General features: G+C 38.2%; 4 protein-coding genes across 7 annotated transcripts; 2 read left to right on the forward strand and 2 right to left on the reverse strand.

The window, feature by feature from the left end:
• Window positions 1-126: 126 nt before the first annotated feature.
• acsbg1 (acyl-CoA synthetase bubblegum family member 1) lies at window positions 127-7,549 on the reverse strand. 2 transcript variants are annotated; one of them, XM_042411812.1, is made up of 15 exons: window positions 7,500-7,549; window positions 5,672-5,749; window positions 4,991-5,058; window positions 4,546-4,814; window positions 4,328-4,416; window positions 4,019-4,139; window positions 3,858-3,938; window positions 3,616-3,765; window positions 3,300-3,476; window positions 2,737-2,918; window positions 2,362-2,595; window positions 2,035-2,252; window positions 1,715-1,854; window positions 1,086-1,332; window positions 127-609 (listed from the first exon to the last, which is right to left on the reverse strand). In XM_042411812.1, exons 2-15 carry the CDS (start codon window positions 5,716-5,718, stop codon window positions 533-535), a joined length of 2,100 nt encoding a protein of 699 aa, XP_042267746.1. In that variant the 5' UTR covers window positions 5,719-5,749; window positions 7,500-7,549; the 3' UTR covers window positions 127-532. The 2 variants fall into 2 exon arrangements, with proteins under 2 accessions (XP_042267746.1, XP_042267745.1); XM_042411811.1 differs by lacking the exon at window positions 7,500-7,549 and adding an exon at window positions 7,278-7,447.
• Window positions 7,550-7,627: 78 nt separating this feature from the next.
• dnaja (DnaJ heat shock protein family (Hsp40) member A) lies at window positions 7,628-11,195 on the forward strand. Of its 2 annotated transcripts, none has more exons than XM_042411813.1 (8): window positions 7,628-7,738; window positions 8,155-8,295; window positions 9,271-9,445; window positions 9,541-9,645; window positions 9,748-9,975; window positions 10,060-10,290; window positions 10,389-10,489; window positions 10,611-11,195. In XM_042411813.1, the coding sequence occupies exons 2-8, from the start codon at window positions 8,164-8,166 to the stop codon at window positions 10,824-10,826; spliced, it is 1,188 nt and encodes a 395-aa protein (XP_042267747.1). In that variant the 5' UTR covers window positions 7,628-7,738; window positions 8,155-8,163; the 3' UTR covers window positions 10,827-11,195. The 2 variants fall into 2 exon arrangements, with proteins under 2 accessions (XP_042267747.1, XP_042267748.1); XM_042411814.1 differs by lacking the exon at window positions 7,628-7,738 and adding an exon at window positions 7,777-8,050.
• On the reverse strand, window positions 11,194-12,980 carry rps27l (ribosomal protein S27 like). 2 transcript variants are annotated; one of them, XM_042411831.1, is made up of 4 exons: window positions 12,874-12,980; window positions 12,099-12,207; window positions 11,573-11,683; window positions 11,194-11,451 (listed from the first exon to the last, which is right to left on the reverse strand). In XM_042411831.1, exons 1-4 carry the CDS (start codon window positions 12,877-12,879, stop codon window positions 11,423-11,425), a joined length of 255 nt encoding a protein of 84 aa, XP_042267765.1. In that variant the 5' UTR covers window positions 12,880-12,980; the 3' UTR covers window positions 11,194-11,422. The 2 variants fall into 2 exon arrangements, with proteins under 2 accessions (XP_042267765.1, XP_042267767.1); XM_042411833.1 differs by lacking the exon at window positions 12,874-12,980 and adding an exon at window positions 12,756-12,863.
• Window positions 12,981-13,719: 739 nt separating this feature from the next.
• LOC121897394 (ras-related protein Rab-8B-like) lies at window positions 13,720-16,664 on the forward strand. The gene is made up of 8 exons (XM_042411834.1): window positions 13,720-13,846; window positions 14,495-14,555; window positions 14,642-14,702; window positions 14,804-14,881; window positions 15,005-15,094; window positions 15,209-15,274; window positions 15,371-15,421; window positions 15,530-16,664. The coding sequence occupies exons 1-8, from the start codon at window positions 13,723-13,725 to the stop codon at window positions 15,620-15,622; spliced, it is 624 nt and encodes a 207-aa protein (XP_042267768.1). The 5' UTR covers window positions 13,720-13,722; the 3' UTR covers window positions 15,623-16,664.
• The last annotated feature ends 20 nt before the right edge of the window (window positions 16,665-16,684 follow it).

The raw sequence follows: 16,684 nt of genomic DNA on the forward strand, positions 1-16,684 counted from the left end.
GAAGATGAATATTACAGTGATACCAGAAATGCCAGACTCTTTATTAGGTGTTATCTAAATGACCAATGTGGGTGTCATAAGCCCCCTCAGCTGCTATGATGATGACTTTGATAATATCATGGTAATTAGGTTTCCAGTAAAAGTTGTGTCCATGAACGCTGTAAAGTCAGTGTTTCTACACAAATTAGTATAGGCTATATACTAACTAGTACCAAATTTTTACATGACACACTGTAAGAAGCTGTCCTGCAGGTAACTAGTGTGATTTTTTAAGAGAGACAAATATTTCAGTGTATAAGAAGATGCAATTGAGATTTGCACAATTCTTGGTATTGTAAGTACTTAGAAGGTAATCTTGTTTTGCTCTTAAATGTTGTAAAACTTTAAATATGGTTTCTCTGTTATTTTTTGCATTTATGTACACAGGAAGACACAGATATAATTAAATTCCATGCATGTCCACAAGAATGATGCTAGTAACAAATAATTTTCATACTAACAGTTACAGAGTAAGCTCTCTAGGAGCGTGACACTATTCTTGATACAGACTGTCAATGACATTGTGGTACATCTCCAAGACAACAGGACGACGAAGCTTCATTGTTGGACCTGGAAGGACAAAAGAATGTAATGAGCAATAGTTCACTGCAGTTTCACGATTGAAAGGCCCATAATACAAAAGACATAATTATAAAGTGTATAACATTGTTATATACAACATACATACAAGTGTTACGGTCTAGGGTAACACTTTTACATGTTCATAATTTCCTCATGATTTCCTGGGAAGTCAGAACAACATTTGGTACTAATTACAGGGAAAGTGGGATTTTTTTAAAAGTAAATATCTATTCAGCATTCATTCATCAATAGAAAATGTATCTTCCCTGTATGTTGAATTGTATGTTTCTTGTTCAGCTCACCTGTGTGTACCAATTGAACTTCCCTAAAATTAGTAGCAAATAAAATTACATCTTTCCCTCCATAAACTTCCTAGAAAATTAATTGGAAATTACGGACTTGTAAAATAATGCGTTACCCAGTCTGGCTCAACAGTCCACTGATCACTGTTGTGCTAAATTTACCCAGCTCTCCTCCAGAAACAGAAAAGTCCTTTCTCAGGATAGTCCACTTTTGTATGCGTTGAGCATTAGAGATGGCTGCAGAGTTGACTCTGTCGATTCCCTCCTGAATTGCACGGCACACGTCTTTGTCTTTCCCTCCCATGATGTCAGACACCTTGGTTGCTTGGCTGCCTAGGTTTCGGCAATACTCCACAGCCTCCAGACTCAGCTCCTCTGTGGGCTCCATGGTCTCTGTATTGCTGCTAGACTAGAACACAGAATCAAATCCCATTAATTTTAGGTATTTCCTTCTAAATCATGATTATAGGTCAAAACAAACAATTGCAGTAATTTGTGCAACCAGTTATTTTAATTGCTTCAACTCCACTATGTTTTCTGCTTTGTTACAAATCTCTCAAGGGAAAACACTGTGTTGGAAACAAAGTCTTAAAGCATTATTAAGCACTGGGACTGTATACACACTGCTGCTGTGGAAATGTTAATTTATGTTCATTAATGGTTCATTGTGCCCAGTTGTGTTTGCAAACAGTCACATAAAAGTGACTTAACATAAGATACGGTAGATGTCAAGTCACAATACAGTGTAACATTTTCCAATTATCTACAATAAGAAACTAATGGTACATTACCTTTAAGGTTAAAAGCATTGACAAGAACTTCCTCTTGTCCCCTATCAGCATGGCATTGCTGATGATGGGTAGCTCCTTCTTCACTGCATCCTCAATGGGAACAGGGGGAACATTCTCCCCTCCGGCTGTGATGATCAACTCTGAATAGAGAGAGGGCACCCTGACATTTCAGCTGTTTATGACTCATAACAAGGATAAAGGAGAAGTATCTTCTGTCCTGAACAACATGCACTCAAGTGTGTGTAATCTACAGAATGTGAGCTGTTGACCTTAGATAAGCAATTTTCTCACAATAGCCTTATTTGCTCAGATAGCGATACCTTTTATTCTCCCAGTGATGTACAAGAAACCCTCCTCATCTATCTTCCCCAGGTCTCCAGAGTGCAGCCATCCATCTTCATCCAAAGCTTCTCTCGTTTTGTCTTCCATATTGAGGAAACCCATGAAAATGTTACGTCCCCAAAAGCAAATCTCACCTGTCCCCTCAGAGTCTACGTCGGCCATTTTGTATCGACAGCCAGGCACCACCTTACCACAGCTTTGTCAGAGAAATCAATTCTTTTAGTTACTTAATACTCATAAGTCTAAAATACAAAACTTAGGCATGACAAACTTTACATACAATTGTTACAATCTTGAACTTCTACCTTGGTAGTTTGTAGGCTTTGGGACCTGACATGAAGTGAGGTCCCGTGCTCTCACTCATGCCATAAGCCTCATACAAGTGGATGTTCAGGCCGAGGAAAAACTGCACTGTTTCACTACCGATTGGTGCTGCTCCAGAGAAGAACTTCTGACAACAAGAGAGGCCCAGCTCAGCCCGAAGCCTCTGCAGCACAAGGCTGTTAGCCAGGGAAAAGAGGAACGGTTTCTCATCATCCCTGAAAAAGGAAAAATTAAATTATGTCTGAGTTTTATGTACAGCTACGTCAAAACAGTTCAGAGCACCTCAAATATATATATAGCATCCAAATAAGCATCAACCAATGTAACCTCAATAATTCATCTCCATCAGCACTTACTTTAGCATACACTTTTGGTTGGCCTCCAGGCTGACTGACATTGCCCAGGTGACCAGTTTCTTTTTCACGTAACCACACTCGCTAATTGCCTGTTTTATCTTCTCCATCATCTTCTCCCACACCCGCGGGACACCCATGTGGGATGTAGGACAAACTTCTCGTAGTGTTGTTATCAGGCTTCCCTACAACGAGAAGACAGACATGAAACACCTACTTTTTTTTTTTTTAGTTGTGAAATTTCATTTTACACAAAAGGTTCATTACAATATTCAGCTTTTCGTCACAGGATGTAGAATTTCTGTATCATTTGAGAGACAAACAGATATTGATATATAAACTGATTATGGGAAAACACTTTTGAAAAAAAAACAAACCCTTGGCAGTAAGTGTGTAACAAGTCTTATTAGAGCCTTTCTGCCTTGCTTTTACCTTAGCTGAGTAAAAGTTTGATGTGAAAGTGCTTATTCTTGCACAAAATATGTTCACCTTTGGTCTTTTGACCTTTGAGATATGCTGTTATTACTGTCAGAACCCACATGTGTGAGCTATGCATTTTTGTTTACCTTTAAGGCATCCGGTTGTGCAAAGTACACCAGCTCACCCCAATGGATACCAGTCCAGAGATCATAGATCTGAGCAGCAATGTGACTGAGAGGAAGGTAGCTCACTAGTGACTCCTGTTTAGTGTCGGCCGGCTGCATGTCCCCTGCCCTGCTGGCATGATTGGCAGTCCATGTGATCTGAATATTCATCGTATATATATATAAACAGAAGATTGTTTGTTGTTGCCATACTTGCTTTGCTTAATATCACAATCATCTGCCTGCATATAGTCATAATAAATCTGTACAGATTAACAGTAATCACAAGAAATCTTACATTGTCATGACTGAGCATGACACCTTTCGGCTTGCCTGTGGTGCCAGACGTGTAGATCAGGACGCAGCATTGGTTGGCTTTCTGGCTGCTGATGATGTCATCCAGTTCTTTCTCAGAAACATCCAGACCCAGCTCCATGAACTCCTCCCACTATCCCAAAACAGCAACACACACCATCATGGCCTGAGCTCAGCAGTCATTTTGGTCTGTATCATTTCATGTGGTGTCAGAAGTGTACTTACAGAGTAGAGATTGGAAATCTTCTCTTGGATTGGTCCACTGTACTGCACTATGGCTTTCAAATGGGGCAGTCTGTCACGTATCTTTGGTATTGAAAATGAGAAATTTACCACAAAATGTTTTATATGTAGACAAAATCTGTACATTATTTAAGTAACAGTACCTCCAATATCTTATCCAATTGCTTTTTGTTTTCCACCACAATAATGTTGGCTTTGGAGTCACTAGCCACATATTGGCAAGCTTCTGGTGTGTTTGTGGCATAAATTCCAGTCATTATCCCTCTGTGAGGAGGAATAAAGGTTATTATAAATAAAAGATTAAAGTTAGTGAATGTGTCATTGCAACAGGGTCATGTGAAGAATGAAATAATGATAACAGCACAATAATAACAGTTTATTGAATATATAGATATCGTCTGATTCAGTTCAGTGTTTAGTATTGTTGTTACTGTAGGATGTGTCTTTCTCACCCTGCCATGATGGCACCGACTGCAGAGAAGAACCATTCTGCTGAATTGAATCCTAGTATTGCCACTCCATGGAATCGCTCTAAACCAAGCTGCACACATTAACAAATGATTTTTTCTTTTCTTTTTTTAAAAGCTGACCTTTAATAGTTGTCACTTAGTATGCACTGTTTACAATAAGTAGATTAACCACAGTTCTATTTTTGGATAATATACAGTACCTTTAGAAAGCTCTTGGCTGCTCTCCGGCAGAAATGATAATACTCTAAAAAGGTAATTTTTTCCCACTTGTTCTTCTTCTTGCTGGCGAGTGCGTAGATGTTTCCATATTTTTCAACTGAGGCTTTGAACATTTGATGAACCGTGATAGGCTCCTCCGAACAACCTTCTTCTATTCTCAGCCTGACTGCGCCTTTAGCGTCCGCAGTCCAAAGAGAATGAGCTGGAGCAAGAGATGCGCCAACAGTCACCTCTTCTATGTGTTTCTTCCCTGAGATGAGAGAGAAAGCAAATCTGACAAACAAATCCAGTCCATCCCACAGAGGTATAAAATCAATTTCTGTTTCCCCATCAGGATTATCCAGTACCATTACTAGTGTTCACTTATGAAGAACTTCCACCATGATCCCAACACCAGAATGGATGTCCCATGTGCTTATAACTCACCTACAGAGGCATGTTCTCCACTATCTGTCTGCACGTCTGCCATAGACTCCTGAACTGACAACTCCACACTAAAACACACAGAGGAAACATGGGCTTCAAACAACTCGGATACACTCCCCCTCACATTCTGGCAGTGGTTTCGGCCGCTGTTTTCATTTCATCACATGGGTCAAATCTGCAGTGGCATATTGTTTACCCAACACAATGTTGGGCTTTTGGCACAGCTAAAGCTGTTTGCTTTGTTTGAAATTCAGTGAAAGGCAAAAGATTTTTCACTCCTACGTGTTAAAAACTTTTTCTCTTCTCTAGCATTGTTTTTATACATATTTTCTGTGATTTAACTAAATGTAGACATACAATTTCAAACCTGCCACATTGCAAAACCATTGCCATATTAAAACAAAGTAGACAGGAACATTCATTCAACAACAGGAACATTCACTCAACAATTATTGTGATTTTTCTACAAAAGGAATAATAAATAAAGAAGACTTCCAAAACTGTAGTGATCAGTGACAAACTGTTCTCCAACCATTTCCACACTTTTAGTTTTGTACTGTGGTGTAATTGCACGCTAACTGATAAATCTTTCCCATTCAACATTAACTGAAAAGTAATAAACTATAATATCCAATCATCCTCTAGATTAAAGAAACAAAAAGTTCATTTTAAGTGGCTTACCTGGTCACAACCTGATCATCTCCCTTCTCTTCATTAGGAATTTCCATATTGTTATGTGTGGATCTCCTGGTAGTTTGGCTACAAGTTATCCAGAACAGAGTTTACAGATTTGCTCAAAGAAGACACTTTTCAGAATCTGGTAAGTGTGCAACAAAAAAAATCAAAAGCACTTCTTGTCTCTCTGGACAATGCACATTTAAATATTTGCTAAACTTTTGTCAACATAAAGTTTTTATCCAAAAGACGTGCACTTCAACAAGTCCAATGAAGTTGTCAGTGGTTGCAAAACAAGTCAGAAAGTCTGTGTGTGCGCACTACATTGGACCACTTGCTCAAGACCATGTCCAGAATTTAAATGAGGTCTGTCTTTTCACATGTAAAACAGTCTGATTATAATGTTCTCTTAAATCAAATACAGATAGGTAAAAACACAAATTATAACAATACACCTCCAACTTTGACCAAGCTGACTCTATATGAGTTGACTATGAGTTGGGCTGACTCTATACAGTATATATCCAACAGAAATTGTAAACACCCTATTTACTGAGTGTCAATTTCACCATTTGAGTTTATATGAGGTTGCTGCTACACCATACAATCTGAATTCATTCAAAAAGTTGCACACAAATTTAGTAGATGATTTAATAATTTTTCAGTTTTTTGTATACAGCCATATAGCCAGTCAGGGCAACAAGTGCAGCTGTTAATTCACTCTCTTTAACAAAAACGGTTGAACACATGACACAAGTAAATAACACAATTATAAAGAGAAAATGCAGTCATTGGTGTGCAATGTTTATGACTGCATAAGTCCACAGCAAGAGCAGGAATATTTCACTTTCACCACTTCAGCTGGAAGTTAGTTCAGTGTGAAAGAATACTAAACATTAATGGCTAATTTGATCAAACTTTCTTATACCGTGTTATCTTCCAGCATTCTCCCTATACTGTATCCTAGAAACATTACTTAGAATTGAACACATTTTTTTCTCATAATTTAAATGTTTTAACATACACTCCTTGATATTGTTATACTGGCTAATAGTGCCTCCACACGGCATTTGAGGGCAGAAATGCATGTTTTGCATTTGCATGTTCTGTAACAAATTTAACCACTAACAAAGCCATCACAGTTACAAGCATTAAGCCATGATGATACCTATGTTTTTTTTTCTTTCAGTGATTTGAACTATATTAATATTTATCAAAATGGACCACCAAGTATGCATAAACATGAATTAGGTCATTATGTAGTTCAAGTAGAAAAAATACAACTTGACAAAGAGCTGGCTTATTCATAGCATATACATATAAGCATATTTAATAATCTTATATGTGCAGAACTTCTTCTTCTTATTATTATTATTATTTATTATACACTGCATTACACTACGAACATTTGCACATTCTTGATCAACATTCTGTAAATTTAATTTAATTCTCTTTGATTTAAACTTTAAACCTGTAGCAGCTCTTCTCACTTGGAATATATTTTACATATTTTTTCATTGTAAATTACTTTCTTTTTGTATTGTTTAGGATTACTTAATTGACTGCTATGCACCACAACACCAAGGCAAACTCCTTGTATATGCAAACCTACCTGGCAATGGTTCTGATTCCGATATTTATAATGCTATTTATATTTTCTTTTATAAAGACGTATACTACTTTTAGTCCTATATTCCCAAATAGACCCTGTATGAATTAAGTAGATTCTTTTTGTAGTTTAAACTGAATCTTGGAGCCATTGAGTCGCTGCCCTTCGACCAATACTACACCAAACCAAGGAAATGTTGATTTTGTAAAACAGGTGAAGATATACATAAGCAGCTGATCTGGGAACCTCCTGCCCCCTCCTCCTTGTCGCCTGCTTTTTTTTCCGTCGTGGTCTTTTCTAGACTACGCAGTCCCAACCCACGAAACATCCGGCCCCTCTCCTCTGAGCTCTCCAGAAAGTTCTGCAGCGTGAAGCGTATATATAAGAACCAGCCATCTTCCCCAACCAGCCACCCTCAGAGAAACACGCGTGAAAGCCCGGATAGTAGTAACAACACCTGGCAAGTAAGTACACGATAGTATCATTTGTAAGAATGTTTAACTCGGCAGCTCAGAAATGCTAACACTTTCATTCAAGCTTCAAACGTAATGTACGTTTATATGGAGCTGACAGGAGTCGACATTTAACCACATGTGCTGTCTCTGTTAACTGTTGACGTCCTAATCTGTTTGAGGCATACGTTACTGTTTCCTAGCCGTTAGTGACGTTATTTTCTAACGTTTAAGCGAACGTCGACGCCAATGTTAACTTTGCTGTTTGGTAATATTAGCTAACGGTTAATTTTCGATGTTTGACATGTGGTCATTTGGCTAACGGTAAGTTAGCATTGTGTCCCAACGTTAACGTCTTGGACAAAATAAGAAGCGACACTTTTCTATAGTGTACTAATGTGATTATGCTTTATTATGTCTTTTGTTAGGTTGTCACCATGGTTCATGAAACTGCCTACTACGATCTCTTGGGTGTCAGCCCTAAAGCCTCTGCAGAGGAACTCAAAAAAGCCTACAGAAAACTCGCATTGAAATTTCACCCCGACAAGAACCCCAATGAAGGAGAGAAGGTGAGTTAACTAAATATAACGGTAGAGACCTTTAGGGTGTCCCCCACAGCCGTTTATGGACTCTTTCTAATTTTAAACCTTGTTGAATTGACAACAAGTGAATTCCAGGAACTTTCTGGAATGATCTAGTAGCAGTTCCTCTGTCTAGGTACAAGCAGATTAACCCTATGACACAGTGTTGAAATGCCCCAGGATGTAACGTCAAGGGGTTGTGAAATGAATGTTGAAGATTAAAATTAATTACATGATCCTTCACTGCCTCTCTAGACTGTATTTTAACACTTAAAGGTGCAGGTGTGTAGAACTTGGTGGCATCTAGCAGGATGGATCTGGCAAAAAATGGAATATAATATTCATAAGTATGTCTTAATTAATATGTAATGCCATTAAAAAGTAAGAATTGTGCTTTCATTAGCTTAGAATGAGCCCTTTATATCTACATATGGAACGGGTCCTCCTCCACAGAGCCCACCATGTTGCACCGCCATGTTTGTTTCTACAGTAGCCCAGAAGGGACAAATCAAACAGTGGCTCTCAAGAGGGCCTTTCTCCATTTGTCTCAAATTTCACAGCCCCTGTAGGCTCTACTAAACACTTGGAAGGGGGGGTGGGGGTAACAATCTGCAACTTTACAACTACATGCCACTAAATCCTACACACTGTACCTTTTAAAGGCTATTATTGCACATTGGGCTTAGCAATTTGTAAAAAAAATTGGTTTGATCAGCCATCTGCACATTTTAAAGTTTCAGTGTCATCATCAGAAACATGCTAAAATGTACAAGTAATCCTAATATAGACTCTTTCAGGAGAAAAACATTTAACAATAACATTAATTAGTCACTAGAAGGAATAGTGCAATTATTTTCTGCTATTATTTATTGCAGTTATAGGAATTATTTATGAAATCTTTAAATGCAATCTTGCTTTCAAAAGTGACTCATGTTTTTTCTGTTTTTTGTTGTATTTCCACAGTTCAAGCTTATATCTCAAGCATATGAGGTGCTGTCAGACCCAAAGAAGAGAGACCTGTATGACCAAGGTGGGGAACAAGCGATCAAAGAGGGTGGCATGGGCGGAGGAACAGCCCCAATGGACATTTTCAACATGTTCTTCGGAGGTGGAGGAAGGATGCAGAGGGAGAGAAAAGGTAAGATATATTTTACTACAGCTTTATAAGTAATTTAGCTGCAGACTGTCTTTATATTCATGTATCTGTAACTTGTATATATGGTTTTCTTGTAGGGAAGAATGTTGTCCACCAGCTTAGTGTTTCACTGGAGGAGATGTACAATGGCACCACCAGGAAGCTTGCACTCCAGAAGAATGTAATTTGTGAAAAGTGTGACGGTATGTAGTGTTGTACTTCTGCTTTTTTTTTTTTTTTTAATCCCAATTATAATAAGGGTTTTGCAATAATTCTGAAAAATTATATTCTCCTGTTTATTACAGGGTATGGAGGTAAGAAAGGTACCTTGGAGAAGTGCTCAACTTGTAAAGGAAGAGGAGTACAGGTCAAGGTGCAACAGATTGGGCCAGGCATGATTCAGCAGATCCAAACCATGTGTTCAGACTGCCAGGGACAGGGCGAGTCATTCAGTTCAAAGGACCGCTGCAAGAACTGCAATGGACACAAAGTGGAACGCAAGAAGAAAATTCTTGAAGTTCACATCGACAAAGGTAATTTTCATTCCCCATTTATATGTTGTAGCATTAAATTTGCACTGCGAAGCAAACTAAGCTGATTATAAATGTGTTGTGTAGGTATGAAAGATGGCCAGAAAATTTCATTCAGTGGAGAAGGTGATCAGGAACCTGGACTGGAGCCTGGGGATGTATACATTGTGCTGGATCAGAAAGAGCACCCCATTTTCCATAGACAAGATGACAATTTGATAATGAAGATGAACATTAAACTTGTTGAGGCCCTGTGTGGTTTCAAGAAGACCATTCAAACGTTAGACAACAGGACGATCGTCATTACCTCCCAGCCAGGTAATTCACTGAATTCAGCAGGTTTTCATTGCTGGCATGACCGGCACTTTGGTAGTAAAGTATCTCATCTTGTTATTAACATCTTTCCTTTTTAACAGGTGAAGTAATCAAATATGACGACACTAAATGTGTTCTGAATGAGGGCATGCCAATTTACAGGGATCCTTACGATAGGGGACAACTTATCATTCAGTTCCAGGTAAGTCAGTAGTCGCATAATGTTTCACCAGTGTGACACACTTGGATTTTTATCTCTTGTGTCAGATTCTCAGGTTCTCATACAAAGCATACGCCTCAGCTAATTGTACTTTATCCCGTAGGTGGAATTTCCAGAAAAAGACTGGCTCCCAGAGCATCTTATGTACCAGCTGGAAAGACTACTTCCTCCCAGGGATGATGTGATGATTACCGATGACATGGAGGAAGTGGATCTCTGTGAGGTGGATATGCGAAAACAGCAGAAAAACTACAGCAGAGAAGCATATGAGGAAGACGAGGATAGTCCCAGGGGTGGAGTGCAGTGTCAGACACAGTGATTGTAGTCTATGATACAATGGACAAGGTTTGACCAATGCCTTTAAAGTCCCGCTTTTCACAAAGTAATGTACTGCGTTTAGTTTGAAACAGTTGCCAGTATCATTTTTGTGTGACTTTTCTTGGAACATGAATATGCAAGTGGAGTACTCGTTTCACATGTCACGATGTTGTGCTCCCAAACTGTATTTTGGTGTTGTCTGGTATGTTCTCTATTTAAGATTCATGTCTTTTATATGTATGTTTCCTAAGAAATCTAAGACACAAATGTATTCATCCAGAAACTGAAATGACTACTCGTATGCTTTCTGTGAAGGTAATTTCAGTCATGACAAACCGTTTTATTTCTCAATAAAAGTCCATGAATGCTTCAACTTTTCCAACAGATTTCTTTATTGACTTAGTGAGATTTTAATTCTAATACTTTGCATATTAAAAAGTTTGATAGTAAGTTTATAAATTTGTCATAAAAGTTGAACACCTGTACAGTGACAGAACCTGTCAGTGAATGCACAACTACATTGAAATCAATGGAAAAGATAAGGGATTCATCAACATCATGGCTTAATTACAGACATGATTAAGTGTGTAATCCCTTTTAATGTTGCTTTCTCCTGAAAGAGCAACCTGTAAAGAAAATAAGAAATTAATTAGATTGCAGTCTGCTGTTCAGCTGATGGTAGTGATATGTTGTTTATACTTTAAGAGTTGCACTAGCATAAATTCAACTCTTTAGTGGATGTTTTACCTTCTGTCAGTCTGGCCTTTCCTCCTTTTGGCTGGCACAACACAGTTGAGCATCCCACACACAGCACCACTGTCTGAGCATGGCTGAACACAGTGGTGATCTTGTAGCAACCTGAGAAAGAAGTAAAATACTAATTATTTTTTTAAAAACAAAAGCATCTGTAAAAAGAGGTTGTCACAAATACTATGTTTGTAATGTGATATAAAAAATGGTTGAAACACTGCAGAAACCTAGTAATTGGTCCTAGTGTGACAAAAAATTCATCTGTATGGAATATTATATTATTCAAAAAGGTGTGCTTGCAAACAGGGTTTTGTATCTGTAACCTCAGTTTTGCTTGGGCTTAGGCTTGCAAGCTCACTTTCACGAGCTGTGCAGCAAAAATACTTATCGTTACTTAATGTACAAGTTTACAAAACTATGGTTACAGGTACCTGTTTTCAAGTACACCTTTTAAAATGATATAATATTTCCTTGACGTGGCGCATGCGTCACACTGCCAGGTGTACAACATCTGTTAATTTACCTGGGCACTTTACGTCCATAAAGTAGGAGTTAGGACTCTGAACAAGTCTTTTCTTTTTGTGTTGTCTTCTCTCATGGTCAATAGCAGGGTGGAGGAGATCTTTGGCCAACTAAAATGCAGAAAAAATACAAACCAGAGACAATTTTTAAGACCTGACACGTTCACTTAGTTTGGTTTTGACGGGTTAGTAGTAGTGGTATATATTTGGTATATATTTTCGTCAGACCCTAACATACATACACATTTTGAAACCCTTCTCCTTTAATAAAAACAGTAAGTATGCACACTGTTTTTGAAGAGTGGGCTACAGAAAACACGGCAAATAAATCCTGTTTGTTTACTGGCATAACCTTATGATAAACGATAAAACATTAACTGTACCATACGTATCTATATTGTAGGTTTTTTATAAAAGCAGTGTTAGCTCAATGTCATGTTTGAGAACTCCATCTGGTAAAGAAAACCGTAAGGGCTTGGCGAAAATTACAGGTACAGACTGTTTCTTGGACCGACATCACTCCGCCTCACGTTGTAGCGACAAACTGTTGCGTTTCAGTAAGTAGTCGCCACCCGCGTCACGCAGAGAGCAACGTTAGCTAACGTTGCGCACCATGTGCTACATTATCATCAACAACACAATTTTCAAAGGTTTCATACCGCGAACACAACGACACAGTCTGACAACAACTCGATGTGTAAGAAGCACAAACAGCTGACATCACTGCATATTGACTGAAGCGAAAACAAACGTCCAAGTAAAACTTTTGCAACTTACAGGCATTATGCTTGTCTTTTCCTGCGCATGCGTGAGCTGACAGAAACAGAGAGGGGAGCAGAGACTGTGGTTGCTGACCTGAGGGGCTGAAACTGTATATTGTTGACACAACAGTCCAAAACTTGAGAAAAGTTTTCAATTGAACTTGGTAAAAAGGTACACCAGAGCCCAATAGGAAATAGAGACAGTTTTGTTAAGGTTGGATTCAGGTTGGGGCATATTTTAAAAGGATTTCTCAACAGAAAGGAGCGCATTTTGAACATTTTTGCTATGTACTTATAATTTAATTAATTTAAAAAAATCTGACATGCGTCCAATGTTTATCAGTGTGTTTGTTGTAGATCGAAATATGATTTTAAAGAATGGCAGTATTTCTAGTATTAAAATTACAACGAATGTTGTGCAGCCATCTCTGAGGTCTCTGCAGTGCTTTTTGGTTTTTGCATAGGATCAAGCTCAAGCTAACACTTTTTAATACATAACGGCATCCTTTTAGATAAATTAATTGCTTTCTGTATGTAGTGGTCTGTGATACACATAATCAAATCGTCAGTTTCGCCTCACAATTAAATGTATACAGCTGTACAAAAACCAGGAAAGCTATAAAGGACATAGCCACCCACATATTTTTTAATTTTATCAACATATAAAAGAAGTGACTTTAAAAAAATACATGTAGTCCGAGCTCAACCCCTTAAACTACATGGACCATAATGCAAAGCAGAAAGTGACGCCACTCATTTCAGCACCGGTCTGCAACAGACAGCTGAGGATTTCTAGACGGGGGATCCCGGCTCAGTACACGGCCTTTCTTATCATCGAATCGTTTGAGCGCTTGGTGTGTTTTAAATGGCGAAAACGTACGATTATCTATTCAAACTGTTGCTCATCGGAGACAGCGGAGTCGGCAAGACATGTCTGTTGTTCAGATTCAGCGAGGACTCCTTCAATACCACCTTCATATCCACAATAGGTGAGTACCCCGCAGCCGCCCCTCAAGATAAATCTGGCATAATACAATGCTTTAATGCACTGCCCTGATGGTGGTCATTATATATAGATGTAGTAGTGCCATATAGGGTAGTAAAACGTACTCACAATGTTTAAAAATGGCAGCAATTACATAAAAGCAAGACAATGGGAATGAGAGACAAATAATAATGATCTGCTGTCCTTGATGCCATACAGGCACCTGCAAGGTTGAATATAAAATGAAATCAAAACTGTTGATGATGTTCAACCTTTGGAAACCTTACTGTAATGTAAATCTTACTGTACTTTGTAGATTGCATTCACAATAATATTATATCCACCCAAAAGCTCTATAATAATTTACATAGTGTTCTTACAGCATCTACAGTACCAGTCAAAAGTTTAGACACACTTTCTCATTCAAGTGAATGGGAAGGTGTGTCCAAACTTTTGACTGGTACTATATTTTCCTCTTAAGCCTTGACACAGGATTAAGAGTCAATAACACAGTTATTTTAGTTTATAAAGGACAGTCACTTATTGCATAAGTGCCTGATTTGCTGTGCATCGTAGGCATGTGAAAATATTTTATATCATGTAGCTAATCAGCGCAACCAGCACCACTCTAACTGTGTCTATTCAAATGCAGGAATAGACTTCAAAATCAGAACAATAGAGCTGGACGGAAAGAGAGTCAAACTTCAAATCTGGTGAGTGCAATTTGAATAGGAGAATTTTTTTTTCAAAAAATCATTGATATGTCTGTTTACTGTTAACGTTGATTTGATGTTCTCAGGGACACTGCAGGGCAGGAGAGGTTCCGCACCATTACTACAGCTTACTACAGAGGAGCGATGGTAAGTCCTCGCTTCATCACTACACTTCCTCTCTTTGGGCTTATCTTACATATCACTGGAGTTGAGAAATAGTTTGTGAGAATGACTGTTTTTCCTCTCAGGGAATTATGCTGGTCTACGACATCTGCAATGAGAAGTCCTTTGAAAACATAAAAAACTGGATCAGAAATATTGAAGAGGTGAGCTTTGAATGGAAATGTACAGACAAATTGAATTTTTATGTGGTAGAAATTGCTGTTTGATATTGTCAGTATACACTTGTGTCCTGTGTAACACTTAACAAGCCTTTTAACCTCTCCCAGCATGCCTCGTCTGATGTTGAGAAGATGATCCTGGGTAACAAATGTGACATGACTGACAGGAGACAGGTGTCCAAAGACAGAGGTGAAAAAGTGAGTCTCTGTGCTGAGTCACTACTAAAAAGCTCTCTCAAACAAATGGAAATGCTGAGCATTTTTCCAATATGCAATGACTGACTCTAACATTGTATTTTTTATCTCACTCAGCTGGCTATTGATTACGGCGTTAAGTTCTTGGAAACCAGTGCAAAGTCTAGTTTAAATGTAGAAGAGGTAAGTAAAAGCTTTTAAATCTGAAACTACCATGTAACATGATTGATGTATATTTATAATTATAAAACTTTTTGATTTGTTTTTCTTTCACTCTAGGCTTTTTATACAATGGGAAGAGATATATTACATAATCTGAGCTCAAAGACAGTAAGTGATTTTGAGTTTCTTGTAACAGATGCTACATTTTGTGTGAAGGCTTACATTTTTAGTACTATGTTTTGTACATTTATCCCCTATCTTATCTTTCCTTGCTAGACTGACAACAATGCTGGAGGATCGGGCAAACCAATCAAGATCACAGAGAAAAAGTCAAAGAGAATTAAATTCTTCAAGTGTTCACTCCTCTAGGCTGCTCGTCTCGAGTGTGCACGGCTCTAGTGTGACTTTTCTCTTTTGGAGGGTTCCTGCTTCCCGGGTGTCCTCGTAGCAGCGGCGACGGAGGTCATATTCAGAGCGCCTTACTGCCAGCTGAAGCTCACAGGTTCATAAGTGGTTGATATACCATCCTGATCTGCTGACCAGAAGAGGATCAATGACAAATGAGGCCTGATACTGTATATCCACTCAATCAAAAGACTTGTGTGTGATGGTCAGCAGTGGTTTGTAGCTGGCCCTGCAGTGTCTGCTCGCAGGAGGCAGTGATTCTGTCGGCATTTATAATACCTCTGTTTTAAAAGTTGGATCTTATTCAAATATCCCAGTAGCACATAGTTGTCTTATAAATGTAAAACAATGAAAACACTTCAAATCTTTCATATTGTAGCATTATTTTATACAGACTACCTTGTGTCATATTTACTATGAGGATGCTGTCAGATATATCAAGTCTCAGCATTGATTGTATTTGTCCGTGGAAATCCAGGCTTGTAGTTGCACTGGCATCATATCCATTCGTGTGTGCCAAGAAGGAGTTTTTGTGACAGAAAAGACAAAAATATGTATAAATTCAATCTACTGTATTATTCTTTTTTAATGGAACCTTTATTTATACAGGTTACTGTGTCAAAATGAAACTGTTAAGGGGTTGTTTGTTCTTTTGGGAAATGTAATTAATACATATTGTTATGAGATTGTCAGTATTTGCATGAAAGCTGTAAGAACACCTCTGAGTGGGTCATTATTAAGCACATTCTACAGTGAAGAGAAAATGTTTACAGACAGTATATGAAAGTCTTTGTCAACCATATATTGGAAGCTCATGTCACATAGTATATGTCAGCACAACTAACTGTTGTGTATATACTTTATTTTAACCTTAAAATACATCTTAACAGGTTCCCTTTACATCTCCAACATGAAAACACGACGACTTGGGAAAGTTATAATGTGAATGATTGTCTTTGTAAGCTACTGTATGTTACACCATTGACAAGTAAAGGAAGTCAATCTTTAAAAGACAGTTATGTTGAA

The sequence above is a fragment of the Thunnus maccoyii genome, chromosome 5 (genome assembly GCF_910596095.1).
Source record: "Thunnus maccoyii chromosome 5, fThuMac1.1, whole genome shotgun sequence".
NCBI lineage: Eukaryota > Metazoa > Chordata > Actinopteri > Scombriformes > Scombridae > Thunnus > Thunnus maccoyii.